This window comes from Spinacia oleracea, chromosome 3 (genome assembly GCF_020520425.1).
Source record: "Spinacia oleracea cultivar Varoflay chromosome 3, BTI_SOV_V1, whole genome shotgun sequence".
NCBI classification, from domain to species: Eukaryota; Viridiplantae; Streptophyta; class Magnoliopsida; order Caryophyllales; family Amaranthaceae; genus Spinacia; species Spinacia oleracea.
Window position 1 is genome coordinate 30,244,499 of NC_079489.1, and position 15,940 is coordinate 30,260,438.

Below are 15,940 nucleotides of genomic sequence, written 5' to 3' on the forward strand. Positions count from 1 at the left end.
TTTTGCCTATCGGTGGAGACCATATCTGGGGCAAAACGGGAAAGCTCGTTGAATTTCACCGCATACTCCAAGACTGACATTTGTCGTTGCTTAAGATGGACGAAATCCGATTCCATTTGCAATTGCAGAGATTGTGGGTAAAATTGGTTTCGCATGGCTATCTTGAGCTTACCCCAACCAAATTCAGGATCATTTTGCATTCCTTTTGCGCTCTTCCACCAAAGATCGGCTTGCCCTTTTAGATAAAAGACGGCAAAGTTCACCTTATTCTTATCCGGACATTGAGTAGCGTCGAACAACTTCTCCATATCGCTAAGCCATTCCTCAAACTCCGTTGGGTCCGGTTTTCCATCATAAGTAGGTGGCTTATGGGAGGCAAACTTCTTGAACATGTTGGAGCATTCTTCTTCTTCAGTTCTTGTCTTTTGGCGATTCCCTTGTATAATTTCCATCATCATTAATTTTAACAATTCCATTTGATTATTGTTATTATTTTCGACTTGGGCGTCTCCAAAGATGGGATCGTTCCTTAGTTCATCAAGCCTTGCCCTTATTTCTTCAAGAGTCATTTCAGGTCCACGGTTTCCATTACCGTCATTGAGTTCATTGTTATCGGCGTCATTTCCGATTAAAGCCATACTCTACATGTAAGTACTTCATATAAGAAATTACGTACTTGACATTCATAAATACATAATTACTTGCAACCTCATGTGCAATCTATCACAAAATATTTAAGAAAAACGTTCCCATTTCCCCGTTCCTATCACTCACACTCATTTAAAAGTTTAGTTAAAAATCCTAATTTCAATTGGAACTCAATCTTCAATCTTAATCCTCAAATTCTTCAATTGTTCTAATTTCTTCACTATCACCTATTTTAGTTCATTTTATTCCTAAAGTGCATTTATTGGCATAAAGCCCACAAGGCTTCATTTTTCGGTCTCAGAACCTTTGCTCTTGATACCAATCTGTAACGCCCCGACTTCTAATCAATTTTATTAAGTTAATTAATCTATAATTAGCAGCGGAATCCTAATTTAGTCGGTGCGTCACATGCCGTACCTCTCTATTGAGAGATACAAGGCGCATGATTCAATATTAAAGTAAACTAATATTAATGAAACAAAAGACTCGTGATATTAACTAAATTGTCATAATACAAACCGTAATAATTCTTAGAATTAAAGCTAGAGTTTTAGTACATAATTAACTACTAAGTTTATTTATTCAACTTAAATAACCTTGCTTTAACGGATACGTCCTCACCACTAATCCATCCCGTTGTCCTCTTCGGTACCTAAAACCAAAAGCAAAATCATGAGCCGAGGCCCAGTAACAACTACCCTAACAACGTAAATTCATTTCAATTCATTTTATATGCAAACAGAAGGAGAGTAGAATATTGTAAAACCTTTTTGCAAATCATTTCATAAAATCTTTTGCAATTCAAGATAAACAATAAGATGAAATATAATAGTTTTCCATTATATTATTAAAAACATTCATTCATGGTTACTGGCGAGTATGAACAGAATGTAGGACGTCTCCCACCAGATCGTACCATCATAATCAGACAGAAACAGACGTTACCCATTATGGGGTAGCGGGGTACGAGGGTACGTGCACGACCATAATCAGAATCAGAATCAGAATCAGAATCAGAACATAACAGAACAGATCAAATACTGCCAGAACCTTGTCTTTCGCTTTTCGTTATCATGTTTCATTACTTATTCATGGGTTGACAGAATAATCAATTCGTAATCATAAATCATGCTTCGTAAAGCTCATTAAAATCACTCGTAAAATCATAATTGAAATCAAAAGAGAATCCCACAATCCAAACAAGAATCATATCATAAACATGGTTGTAAATCATAAAGCATTTCTCAAATTCATAAATCATTTCTATAAACGCATTTGCGAAGGGGATTGTGGGTGTTAGCAATAGATGTTACCTCAACCTCTATTAGCACTCGTTTTCCTTACTTTCGATGGGCCGTTCTTCTTGAGCTCCAAGGACCTCTTCTTGTTTATTAAATAATTAATATTAGTAACTCGATTGAATTAAAAAAACGACTTATAAAATAAATTTATCTTTTAACTTTTCGAAAAACGTTAATTATAAAATAATTAATAGAAGTACTTTTATATTCTTAATTTTCAAAGTTATAAATTAATAAACGTTATATTCTTAATAATAATAATAATAATAATAATAATAATAATAATAATAACAATAATAATAACAATAATAATAATAATAATAATAATATCGTTAAAATTTATATTTCAATAACAACGACTTTATTAAATAATTAAAGTAACTTCAAAACACAGAAAAATAATTAAAACGTTATAATCTAAATAGAAACGAAAACGAAAATAAAAATAGAATAGCAAAAAATATAGCAATAAATAAATAAGGCTTTAGAAAATGAGAATGGGCCAACTTACTCTTTAATGGGTCAAGGGAATATGAACTTGGGTCCTTTAAATTTACTATTTTGTTTTTAAAGACCATATGTTGGTCTTGTTTACAGAGAAAAGGCACGAGGAAAGGAGGAGGGGAAGGGGGAGTTGCGTGAGGTTGGTGCGCAGCTTGGGCTGGGGTGGCGTCGGTTTTGCAGGTGGCAAGGAGGGAGGTGGCCGCGGGTTTTTGGTGGTGGTGGTTTCCGGTGGGCTGCAGCGAGAAGGGAGGGGAGAGAAGGGGGCCGCGAAAGAGGAACGAAGACAGAGGGAGGAGTGGGCGACGGGAAGAGGAGGGAGGACGGCGAGCAGGAGGGCGGCGAGGTGGCTAGACGCCGGCGCGAGGCCGCCTTCAGGTGGCCGGCGGTGGTTGTAAAAGCAGGGAGTTTTTAATTTGATTTTTAAATGAATTTTCTTGAATTTAAACTTGCTGAAATTTTGAGGATGGGTTTGCAATCGATTTGTGAATTGAATTGAGTAAATTCTTGCTCTATTTATAGGTGAAATGGTGTGAGAAATCAGATTGAAAATCAAATTTGATTGGATGATTTGGGTGGTGATTCTTGTGGAGGAGAAGGTTGGTGATGGTGTTTGGATTGATGGGTTACACGTAGAAGAAGATGAGCAGTGGATTTGCAACTTGCAAGAAGCTTCCATGGATGTATGATGATGAACATGGTGATGATGGTGAAGAAGATGATGATGCGTGATGTTTGATGATGGTGGTGTTGAGATTTTTGTTTCCCTTTTTCTTTTGGGTTTAAAATTCTGATTTAGGATGGCATTTTGATGGGCTTGAATGACTTATTTGTTTGGGCTTGACTATGTAATGTTGAAACAATTGTCCCAATTAATTAGAACAAGTTTTAGAAAAATAATTGCTCGTATCAAATTACCACGAATTAAGTTTTAAAATCATAATTTCATAAATAGATATAGCTTTAAAAATAATTAATCATAATATCAATAATGAATATAAATTAATATAATTTATAAAATATTAAAATCGATTAAAACAATAGCTTAGTAAATCGATAAATTATAACGTAATCCAAAACATTTTAATAATATAATAATAACCGAAAGAATAAATATAAACGAAATTTATTTCACTCGTTTTAAAAAGAATTTCAAAATTTCGAATTAAGACTAATTGTTATTAATAAATATGTTTTAAATTATGGGGTATTACAGGATTTGATCTGATCCGAAATTTCAAGGATCGAAAAAATGTGATCCGCAACCAATCCAAAAGTTTTGGATATCCGAAATTTTCGAATCGGATACCCAAAAATCCGAAATGGATCCGAATTCAATTTTTTTTTTATAAATATTATGGTGCTAGAACACCATTGTTGCCAAACTTGAAATTTCCGGCTACACTGCGCGCAACGCGTGTAGAAATATCATTTTCAAAAGAAAAATTGGTCAATTATTACCTACATTATAAAGGAGTTTATCAATTATTACCTAGGTTTTATAATTATCAATCACTACCTATCCTTCTAACAATTAATGTAAATTGCTTGCTACTCCCTCTGTATTTATTTAAGTGATACACTTGCCTTTTCCGACCGTATTTATTTAAGAGATACACTTGCCATTTTTGGTAACTTATTAACCCCACCATCTAATTAAATAATATATCTACATCCCACCCACACCCCCAACTCCCTAAAATGACATGGTCCCCACTTGTTTTTCTTATTAAAATATTTACTCAACCCCACTTATTTTATTACTTTATTTCATTCAATTCTTTTTCTTAATACCCGTGTCCGACCAAGTGTATCTCTTAAATAAATACGAAGGGAGTATTTTATTTCATAACTCCTCGAACAATAACTCCACTAATGACATTCATATCGTGTAGGTAGTAATTGACAAAAAAGAAAATCGAAATTCCCTTTGGTTCAACTTCAAACCAAAAACTTAAACGGACCGCAATACCGAATTGCAAAATCAGTTGCCGAAAAGTGCAATTGATAAGAAGGACTTTGTTTTCGTTTTAACGCTCCGAAGTCCGAACAGTGTACACGATCTCATCAGTGTAAGCTACTACTGTCATATCTCACGATCTATCTGCTTCTCCTAAGAGGTTAGCTCTTTGTACGTATTTTCAACTTGTTAATAAATATTTGGATCTACTGTTTAATGTTGTTGCTTTTCAATTTTTGTTAATTGTTTGTTCAATTTGCATGTGTTAAATGTGGTTTTTGGGTTGACTGAGATGATTTAATTAGTGAGAAATTGTAGCCTGATTTGGCCATAATGTTGTGATTTTAAGGGTTTTGAATTTTTGATCTATTATTGTTGATCCCTAAATTGGATTTTTGTTTTCTCTTAGAGTTTCTTTAGATCGGCTAGCTTGAGAAAATTAATTTCAGTTATTAGTGTTATTTTGTCATAATTTTGATGAAAATGAATTGAATTTTCTACACCCTTTTGATAATGTCTTTCATTTCAATACTTCTGGTTTGATTTTGATTTGGCTGGTTACAGTTGTTAGTTTTGGTTTTCAGCAATGCATGTCTGGTTTAAAATCCTGTTACCAGTTCAGAAAACATAATTAGTAGTAGCTAATTTAAAGTAAGAACTTGAGGTCATACTGTATAATAGTCTGTATATAGAGATCAAATCGAGTGTTCAGGTAGGTTCAGGTCAGGTACGAGTTATTCAAAGTCACATCGGTCAATTACTTGGTTACTCATGTGACGGGTCAGATCGTTTTTTGACAGCAGTAGCTGGATTCACATGGTATTACTAATTAGTTTACATTACTGGGTATAACTAGGGGTGCCTATGAGTTTACAGAACCCGCGAGCTACTCGAATTAGACTCGGTCAAAGCTCGACTCGAAAGTTTAACGAGCCGAGTTGAGCTACTAGTACTTGATATTCAACTCGAAAAGCTCGTGAGAAACTCGATTTATTTATACATAGATATAAATTTTTCTGAAAATATAAACATTTTATTTTAACACTTTTACTCATCATTAAATGCTTTTTCCTAAAAAAAAGTACAAAATATTAAGGAAAAAAAATCAAACAACTAATCTAAACCGTTCATCTAGACTTAAAGTTCTCTAGTCTCCAATACCTCACTCTCAAACCATCGTCAATCTACAGTCAGTCCTCCCCCGAGCTCCATATTCTTCAAAGCAAACCACACTGTACTCTCATCTCTTTCTATCGGTCTTTCGATCGATCTTCTGCAATTCTCAAGGTTGTTTTTTTATCATTCATCTCTTTGTTCTTATCGCCTAGTTTGCCGAATTATTTGCAAGAGAGTGAGTATTATAACCTGTGATCTTTAAGATGTCTATTGTTGATTATGAGTTCTGGATCTGCTGCATTTCATTTGGGTATCTGATTTTTACATCGTTTTTTAGTTCTTTGTATTAATTTCTTGCGAAAAAAGTGAAATGGGTGTTTTTTTTGTGGAATTTTATTAGTGGGTTATTGATGTGGTGAAGAACCGTTAATCGATCATATGTCATGCATTTAGATACTAATTAAATAATCAAATGAGCACTCTTAGAGTCTTAGCAGCGAGTCAGCAACTAGCATTCAATCATTTTTTTTCTATGGTTATTGGATTGGTTTTGTTTTCTTTAATTATAGAATTTATAGTGTTTGTTTCTGATAAGTTCTTCATTTGATTTAATTTTAAAAGTTTATGGAATTTTATGATACGAATTGGAACTAATACTCCTGCTGATCCAAAATACAAGTCGTTTCGGATTAATATGGGCATAGATTATTAATCAGATTAATGAAATATTTGAGTAAATTACTGTTTTTGAATTGCATATTTTAAGATGACAGATATGTTAGCTTGAATTTGAAATGACAGATTTTCCCTCTACTTGGGATATCTGTTTCCGTTGTTTAATTCAATGGTAAGTTGTTGGTTGTTCGTTATGAATTACGTATTATATCTTAAGACAACTTTTTTTAATAATAATATGCTAAGAAACGCAAATGGCATCAATTAACTATAAACGCAGGTTCAGGTTTGAACTCGAGCTCCATTTGAGCTTGAACTCGAGTTTGAATTCTGGGTTTTCGAGCTTGGATTTCAAGTTCGATTCGAGCTTGGATTTTGAGTTTTTCGAGCTCCAGTCGAGTTGTACCTTGAGTATTCGAGTTCGAGACGAGTTTTGCTAAACTCGAACTTGACTCGCTCATAAGCATGCCTAGATATAACTGAGTTCAAGATTATAAAGTAGCATTAGCTAATTAGCACTAATTTTTTGTGCTTGATTTACACTTGTAACATTGTGGGGAAGGAGCCTGGAAAAAAACAAAATTGAGTGTTATCATCAGCTTCATCCCTTGGATTGATATGGGAATCGAGTTATAAATTGAATGTTGTTATCAACTTGGACCTACATGTTTTTATGAATCCAAGAGCGTAGATTTCGTATTGGCTATGTCTTTATCTACTGATGGGTTTTCTGGATGCTGGCTGTGTTACAAGCTTGAAATTTGGGGGGCGGAATGATCTTCGAAATCAAGATCACTAGGGATTACAATGACATGGGGTTTCCAACTGTTATTATCTTCTATTGATTATTAACTAATGTTCACATATGCTGCTTAAAATGTGATAGAATTGGTCATTGGTAGATATATTCATGTCTTCAGAGTTTGACCCTGTTGCATTGTTCCATAAACACGATATTGTCTAAAAATATTATCTTAAGCAAACTAATCTGAGTACTTTGACCTTGTTGCATATGCAGTTTGACACCATCTCTAAGGAAATACGCTGAAAAAAAATGGATTCTTCCGTATCTCTATATACCCAACTTAAGGCAGCCCAACCGTTCTTCGTGATGGCGGGTCCAAATGTAATTGAGTCTGAAGAGCACGTTATGAAGATGGCTAAACACATAAAGGCTATAACAACCAAAGTTGGGGTGCCTCTGATCTTCAAGTCCAGCTTTGACAAGGCTAACAGGACATCTTCTAAATCATTCAGGGGTCCTGGTATAGCTGAAGGCCTGAAAATCCTTGAGAAAGTGAAAGTAGCATATGACCTCCCTATAGTAACTGATGTGCACGAAAGCAGTCAGTGTGAAGCTGTGGGTAAAGTTGCTGATGTCATCCAGATCCCGGCTTTCTTATGCCGCCAGACGGACCTCCTTGTTGCAGCTGCCAAAACAGGGAAAATCATCAATATTAAAAAAGGTCAATTTTGTGCTCCTAACGTGATGGTGAACTCTGCTGAAAAAGTCCGAGGGGCTGGTAATCAAAATGTTATGGTTTGTGAGAGGGGGACTATGTTTGGGTACAATGATTTGATTGTGGATCCTCGGAACTTGGAATGGATGAGAGAAGCTAATTGCCCAGTTGTAGCTGATATTACTCATTCACTACAACAACCTGCTGGGCAAAAGTTGGATGGTGGAGGTGTTGCTAGTGGAGGGTTTCGGGAGTTGATTCCGTGTATCGCAAGGACATCAGTTGCAGTGGGAGTTGATGGAATCTTCATGGAGGTCCATGACGACCCATTAAGTGCACCCTGTGATGGGCCCACACAATGGCCTCTTCGCCATTTGGAAGAGTTGCTCCAAGAGCTGGTTGCTATTGCTAAAGTAAGCAAGGGGAAACAACAGTTTGCCATTGATTTGACACCATTCCGTGATTAGGAAGACCTTTTGAGTAAAGGTTAGTAACCTCAACTTATCCTTTCATTCCAGAATTCAGATTATCAAATGCTGCATTTTTACAAACTCAGTAGTATCAACTAAGTTCATCATTACTCATTAGTCGCCAGCCTTACACTTTTCAAATAGATTGAAGCCGATTTATTAGCTTATTGCTACCTTTTAATAACCTTGTACTGCTATAATGTACCATTGCATGCCATTAATGAAGTTTTCAATTGTTGGTTTTTCAGTTTCCTCCCCCTTCCCCGCTCCTCCTATAATACGGAGTATATGCCAGTTACCGGTTGCTATCACTACTAGAAATAACACCTTTAACGACCAATGGTTAACGACAATAGCAATAACATTGTCGTTAAACAACGAAAATCTAAAATTTTAACAAATGGAGCGAGGCCTTTTTTAACTTTCTTGTCATCGTTAATGTGAAGAAGTTTATAAGATTACTCTAAACACACCAAAACCTAAGTACTCCGTAAGATTTATTTTTAACTTTTTAAAACCTTGCTTTTGTGTTCTTGAATTCTAGTTACGGCGGTGAGGGTTAAAGATATTTTTTTGGAAACCCATTATTGGTCACCTTCCTTTCTCATTTCAATCGGCGATAACTCAAGCCTTTTGGGCATGGTTTTGGGGGTGGAATTTGCAAAAGGAAGCGGCAGTCATAGTGGAATCGAAAAAGGTAGAGGATAAGGTGGTTGAACAGTTAAAGATCGAAGTTTCGGTGATGGAATTGGCGGCGAGATAGGCGACTGCTATAGCAGCACGAGTAAGGTCAATTTCTATTTGAATCTTGTTCTATCTAAGTTACAATTTAAAAATTTCTTATACTATGGCCTTATTTGGTAGAGAGGAATTGGTAGGAAAAGAAAGGAAATAACCTTTCATGTATTTGGTTTTAAATAGGAAAATTTGTCAGAAACTACCTTATAAATTCAACATTTTGCGAGAAACTACCTAATAAAAAAAAAGTGGCAAAAAACTACCTTATATCAAAAATAATTTGCAGGAAGATACCACTCGTCGGATTCTGAGCGTTGACCGATAAGCCCGACGTTGACTAAGCACGTGGAGGTCACGTGATCTTGTTAAACCACCCTTAATTTTTTTTCCCCTCTTTTCCATTTTCTTAACTCATAAACCCTATTTGTTAATCTGATGTTTCTCTCTCCTCTTCTATTAGCTCCGTTGCTTTCTCCTTGTAGCGCATTAAATCTCTGCAATCTACCATAGCTTCCAGAATTCAATTCAATAGTTGAATTGAGGATATAAAAAGTCCAACCAACCTATTAAAAGGTAAGTGTACTCCATATCTACCTTTATTTTTTACAAAATTTTGCTTTGTACTTTCTCGATCTGAGCATTTCACTACTTTTGTCATGGGTTAAGGTGGAAAATCAAAGAGAGAGAAAGCAAGCTACAACAAAGAAAGGGGGACCAATTACGATATTGGAGTAGTATAAAGATACAAATATATTAGGAACTTTCAATTGCTCCCATTTACCCAAAAGATTTGGGACTAAATTAGTGACTAATTGTGCTTAAAGATGGTTGATTTAATATTAATATTTTTACATAGCCTAATTTAATAATGTAATTGCGAATTTAAACATGTAAGGAGGAATTACTTGATTTTTTTAGTGTGTAACAATTTAATTAATATTTAATTTGATACCCTCAGCCTAATTGTTAATTATTTAATTGGGATACATGTATGATATTGGGAATTTGGGATGTTAAAAGTTTGTTTTTTTGTTATCTCTTTTTCAGGTTTACTTATCCAACTTATAAACTGATGGAGCCTATTAATATTAGGTTATTTTATGGGGGTAGATTTGTAACAAAGAAATGGAAAACTACTTATGAAAAAGGGGATAGCAGTAAGTTTGGGTTCTCTTTGCATCCTAATGTAGGTGAAGTGTGCTATTTTGAGTTTGTTGATTGGATTAAAAGGGAGTTAGGTTTTAAGGAAGTCGGACATATTTGGTTTCGGAAACATGGATGTAGCTTGTTTACGGGTAGAAAAGAGATTAACAGTGATGTTGAAATTCCAGAGTTTCTTCAGTCAAAGGAAAAAGATGGTTGGTACTATTTATATGTGGTCCATGAGGAAGCGAAGGAAATTGATATTTCAATTGATAATCTAAACTCATTACAACCAAATATCCCCCCTTCCGTTGGCACTCATACAATACAAACTGCATCCAAACAAACACCAAGAACAAAAAAAACTCAATCTGCTAGCATCAGGTATAAGGAATTAGTTCCCATTTCTGAAGACATTCTTGAATATGAAGCTGAGTGGGATTCTGATTCCGATGACAGTGACATGTGCTTAAGTGAAGGAGATTTTGAGGATGAGAGTGATGACGATCTTTTTGCTGCTAATGTTGATGCTAATATCAGTGAGAGAGTGACTAGAAGCTTAGAGGTTCCTTCCACTGATAAAGAAGTAGATGAAAATGAGGATGTTGGTGTTGACATTCACTTTGACAGTGATGTTGACCTGAATGAGAGTGATGATGAATTACAAAGCTTAGATGGGTCTGATGATGAAGGGCCTAATTATCCTGTGTTTAACCCTCAAGTAGACTTCAGAGGTAACGTGAAACTAAGCCTGGGTATGAAATTCCCTAGTAATACAGTGTTTAGGAAGGCTTTGAGGCATCATGCCATTGAGTCTGGGCATGATTACTATTACTTGCATAATGGTAGTAAGAGAATAACGGTGTATTGTGCAAAAAGATGTGCATGTCCTTGGAAAACTGCTAAGATAGTAAAGTGTAGTTGTACTCAGAAGAGGAAGTGTAGGTTCAAAGTTCATTGTGTGAAGATGAAGGATGAGGAAACTTTTCAGATTAAGAGCCTTAGGTTAGTCCATGTGTGTGGCCATCAACACGAGAATTCTAAGGTCACTTCTCAATACCTAGCTGAGAGGTATTTAGAAGATTGGAGAGAGGATCCTAAAAAAGACATTTTGTCCTTTATGCTGAGAGTTAGAAGAGAGGTTAAAGCGGAGGTGGGATATTATAAGTGTTATTATTCTAGGCAAATAGCTATGAGGATGATATTTGGAGATGCTGCCTCAGAATATAAAAGAGTTTGGGATTATGCAGAGGCTATAAGGCATTACAATCCAGGTAGTACAGCTATTGTTAAGGTTGAAGGCATAGAGACTTCACTGGTTGTGTTCCAAAGGATCTACATTTGTCTACAACCATGCAAAGAAGGTTTTATGGCTGGTTGTAGGCCGATTTTGGGGGTGGATGGGTGTCATTTAAGGGGGTCACACCCCGGGGTGTTGTTGACTGCAGTAGGGAAGGATGGTAATAATAACATCTTCCCTGTTGCATGGGCAGTAGTGGAAACGAAAAATTCAGAGACATGGGTATGGTTTCTAGAGTTGTTGGTTCAAGATATAAAATCTGTTGCTGATGCAGTGACTTGGGTTCATGAAAATGAGGATGAGGATGACTTGACTTATATGTCTGACAGACAGAAGGTGAGAAATATCTTTAGTGTTTTTTTTGCATCATTTATATGTTATATGTACACTAACAATGTTAAGTTAATATATGTTTTTAGGGTTTATTGGATGCCTTCAACACTGTTGTTCCGAATGCAGAAATCAGATTCTGTTGCAGACACATATGGGCAAACTTTAAGTTGAAGTTTTCCGGAGAGATATATAGAGAGAGTTTCTGGAAGGCAGCAAGAGCATCTACAAAGGTATTTACAGATTATGCATTTGTCCTGTTTTAGTTACATTTATTCATGCATTTAGTAAGAGAATTAAATTGCTTTCATTCATGGATTTCAGCACCATTTTGACAAGTATATGGAGGCCATTAAGGGTCTAAATGTTGAAGCCTTTAATTATCTGAATGCTATACCAACGGTTCATTGGTCGAGGCATGCATTTAGTACTAGGTCAAAGTCAGCCATGGTGTTAAACAATTGTTGTGAAAGTTTCAACAATGTGCTGAGAGAGGCTAGGACCAGACCCATATTGTCATTAATGGAGTGGATAAGGAGGTATGTTATGAAGAGGTGTTGTGCAAAACGAGAAGGTCTGAAAAAGTTTGATGGTTTTATAATGCCTTCGGTTGAGAAAATGGTTCATAGAGGGCTTGAAAAGGTGACAAATATGAGGGTGAATGAGGCCGATTTGTTTGAATTTGAAGTAGATGATGGTGATGACACCTTTGTGGTTAATTTGGAGACCAAAGAATGTGGGTGTTTTAGGTGGAGCCTTATGGGAATTCCTTGCTGGCATGCTCTTGCTTGTATTGTGAAAAGAAGACTAAGATATGAGGACTATGTCCATCAAGCATACCAGGTGAGCACATATGCAGCCACATATGCCCCAATGTTTCATGCTATGCCAGGTCAAAGTCAGTGGCCCAAAACTCCATATGTAGAGCCTTTGCCCCCTCCGTACAGGAAGATGCCTGGAAGACCTTCAAAACGGAAGAGGGTGAAGGAGGCTGGTGAAAATAAAGACAAGCAACTAGTTAAAAGAGTTAAGAAGATGAACAAGTGTAGCAGATGTGGGGGCCTTGGACATTACAAGAGTAAATGTCAAAATGTTCCCTTGCCACCATCAGATAAGCCCAAATCAAAGGGTGGAAGGCCAAAAAGTTTCAAAGTTGGTTCTGTTTCAATTACTCCATTTGCCGCTACAACATCAAATGTTCCTGCATCTGTTCCTGCAAATAGAGCTCCTAGTGCATCTGTTCCTGCAAATAGAGCTCCTAGTGCATCTGTTTCTACAAATCGAGTTTCATCTTCTACTACAAACCGAGCTTCATCTCTTGTAAAGAGTGGTTCAAAGCGTGTTGTAAAAGGAGGTTCAGAAAGTGTTGTTGGTTCAAAGGGTGGGGGTACAAAGGCTGTTGTTGGTTCCAAGGTCGTCGGTTCAAAGGTTGTTGATGTTTCAAAGTGTGGGGAATCAAAGGGTGGTGTTGGTTCAAAGGGCGTTGCATGTGGTGGTTCTAGGACTGGAAATCCAATGACTTCATTGTCAAAGAAGACTACTAGAGCAAAGAATACAACTAGAAGTTAGAAGCACCTGCTGCCAACTTCTATTGTCAGCACTCAACAATCACAAACTTCCATGGACATATCTCAGATTACAACTTGAACAATATCGGAAGTGTTTGTTATTTTTTACTCATTTTGGGAAGTAACATTTAGTTGAGCGTGTATTGTAGCTTATGCAATATTACTCTTGGTTTTTGCTATTTTTGGAAACAGAACTCTTCACAATTTGTACATGTTTTACGTTCAGATTATTGAAGTAGTAAGAAGGAAATGTTACAAAAACTAATCTTTATTTAACAAAATAACAGGTGCAATTTACAAAATATTTCAACTTGTAGCAAAAACTAAACTAAACTAAGGATACATCCTACATTCCTACTTAATTAAATACCTCATTCAATTTCTTTCATCGAATGATCTTGTTATTTTGAGCTAACACAAATTTCTATTCTGTTGAAAAGATCTAAACTCGGGATGCTTCCTCGAAGTAATTCTCTCGTGCATTGTTGTTAGCTAACATAAGGCATACCAACCAGATGAGGCTGAGTTGAGAGACATAAAGGTGCCACCTCCTAATGTGCCCGATTTTAGGATTGGGGCAAGCAGTGAAGATGATGAGTGATTATTAGCAGCTAGCCAGTTTAAACGCCAAAAATATGTCATAGAAGAAAATTAATTACCAGAATGAGAATTGTCACGAGTATAAGAGGTTTTTGGAAAACCATATTTTCACTTGCCCACTTTCTTATTATGTGAAGAAACCATAGCAGCTGCTACATTTGCCAACAAATTATGGTTAACAAAACAAACCCCAAATTAAATCCCTAATTTAATGGTTCTATTAACTGACATTAATTAAAGATACAAAATATACTAATAAAAATCAAATGGCAATCGAATTACCTGCAATTGGAGTTGGATGAATTTGTCTTGGATCAACAAATTGATATTTGAGAGGTAAATTTTTTTTAATAGGAAATCGACAAAGTACAAGAATGGAGCTTATGGAACAGGAGAGAGAAACATCAAAGCAATAAAAGGGGGTTTTGTTCTTTTGAAGGGCTGCAATTAAAGGGGGGTTAGAAGTTAATCAAATGGAAACAAACGTGAAATTACAAAAATATAATAAAAATGGTGGTTTAACAAGATCACGTGACCTCCACGTGCTTAGTCAACGCCGGGATTATCGGTCAATGCTCAGAATCCGACGAGTGGTATCTTCCTGCAAATTATTTTTGATATAAGGTAGTTTTTTGCCACTTTTTTTTTATTAGGTAGTTTCTCGCAAAATGTTGAATTTATAAGGTAGTTTCAGACAAATTTTTCTTTTAAATATTATATAGAAAATAGAAGGAAAGGAAGGGAAGTGGAAGGAAAGACTCCTTAATAAAAGTTTCACTTTCCTTTCCTCCCGAAAGGAAAGAAAAACCTAAAATCTATAGAAAAATATTAAGCGCTAATTCACCGTCAAACCTCTCAAATCCCGTCACAAACACACCCAATCTTCTTATAAATATTATGTTCTTATAAATATTATGTTATAAATATTATGTTGCTTCACGCCTAACCCCCGTCACAAACACACTCGAGCTTCTGGGATTTCATTTTTCACACCTAACCCCGTCACGCGGGCATATCCCTCACGTTCCTTCTTCAACCTCTGCTTCACGCCTTCACCTCTGCAACATCCTTTACGAATCTCTTCGATCGGTTGTGCACAACTGCAGGATTGGTCTCAACTTGGATCGGTTAAGGCCAGAGTTTTAAGGTACTGGTACTTGAGAATAACTTTAATATCTAACTCATGGCAGCTAGTGTCCTACTTATGGTATGGCATTTGGATAAAAATCTCATCCTACTTATGGTATTAAAGCAGCAATTGCACAGTATGATGTGGTGAAGGCTTTTGGATTGGTTCCTAATCGGGATTGCAGTTTGCAAGGCATAACCTAGAATTAACCACCGTAAGGAAAATTGATGTTGGTTGATACCTGCATTTGTTTTTATTTTTTATTTTTTATTTTTAATTTTCTCTTTTCTTCCTTCCTAATATTGTATCAAACATGTGATTCCTATCATTTCCTTTCAATCTAACCAAACATGGGAAAATATGTTTCTTTTTTTGTGTTTTGTAATGGTCACGAGGCTGACATATATTTTGTTGTTGTATGTCCTATTGTCCTTATTCAGAATGTACTTTTGGTTGTTGAATATAAGAATTCAGAAAGCAGGTGTATTTTATATTCTTCTAGCTAAGTTGTCTTTGATTATCATTTCTTCTTCCTCTAGTATATTGGTTTTACAAGTTTCACTGTATTCACTCGATTTCTGATTTTATTTTGAACGCTATTGAAGTTTGTGATCACTTGGTTTTCCTATGAACAAAGTCTAGACTATTGATGAAATCCTCCTTTGTACGGGGTCGTATCCAGCAAGGACAGAGCACTCGTGGCAGAGCAAAGCCACTGACCCAGAGCACACCTAAGTCAAAGAAAGACTCCAAGCTCCAAGCCAAGCACACATGGTCTAGGCAGGCCAATGGTCCCAGAGCACATATAAGTGTAGAGCATAACTCGGCAGAGTTGCATAAGTCCAAAGGAGGACCTGCAGGCTAGACGACAAAGACAAAGATAAAGTACATCGCCGTCATACACGTGGCGACATCTGAGTAGGCCAAAGTACAGAATAGTACGCCTATAAATACCACCCACATCACTCATGATGGGACAGATTCTTACACACACGGTACTT

At 36.1% G+C, this 15,940-nt stretch overlaps 1 protein-coding gene and 2 long non-coding RNA genes across 15 annotated transcripts; 2 read left to right on the plus strand and 1 right to left on the minus strand.

The window, feature by feature from the left end:
• Window positions 1-4,335: 4,335 nt before the first annotated feature.
• On the plus strand, window positions 4,336-13,471 carry LOC110779373 (2-dehydro-3-deoxyphosphooctonate aldolase). Of its 12 annotated transcripts, none has more exons than XM_056840042.1 (5): window positions 4,339-4,570; window positions 7,220-9,442; window positions 9,917-11,648; window positions 11,732-11,875; window positions 11,967-13,471. In XM_056840042.1, the coding sequence occupies exons 3-5, from the start codon at window positions 9,942-9,944 to the stop codon at window positions 13,209-13,211; spliced, it is 3,096 nt and encodes a 1,031-aa protein (XP_056696020.1). In that variant the 5' UTR covers window positions 4,339-4,570; window positions 7,220-9,442; window positions 9,917-9,941; the 3' UTR covers window positions 13,212-13,471. The 12 variants fall into 12 exon arrangements, with proteins under 12 accessions (XP_056696023.1, XP_056696024.1, XP_021839584.2 ...); XM_021983891.2 differs by having other exon boundaries at window positions 7,220-8,147; XM_056840039.1 differs by having other exon boundaries at window positions 7,220-11,648.
• Window positions 13,463-14,669, minus strand: LOC110779374 (uncharacterized). 2 transcript variants are annotated; one of them, XR_002531110.2, is made up of 2 exons: window positions 14,093-14,669; window positions 13,463-13,959 (listed from the first exon to the last, which is right to left on the minus strand). It is a non-coding gene; the product is annotated as an uncharacterized lncRNA (long non-coding RNA). The 2 variants fall into 2 exon arrangements; XR_008930271.1 differs by having other exon boundaries at window positions 13,463-13,962.
• On the plus strand, window positions 14,500-15,440 carry LOC130470274 (uncharacterized). Its single transcript, XR_008930272.1, has 2 exons — window positions 14,500-14,957; window positions 15,066-15,440. It is a non-coding gene; the product is annotated as an uncharacterized lncRNA (long non-coding RNA).
• Window positions 15,441-15,940: the final 500 nt, after the last annotated feature.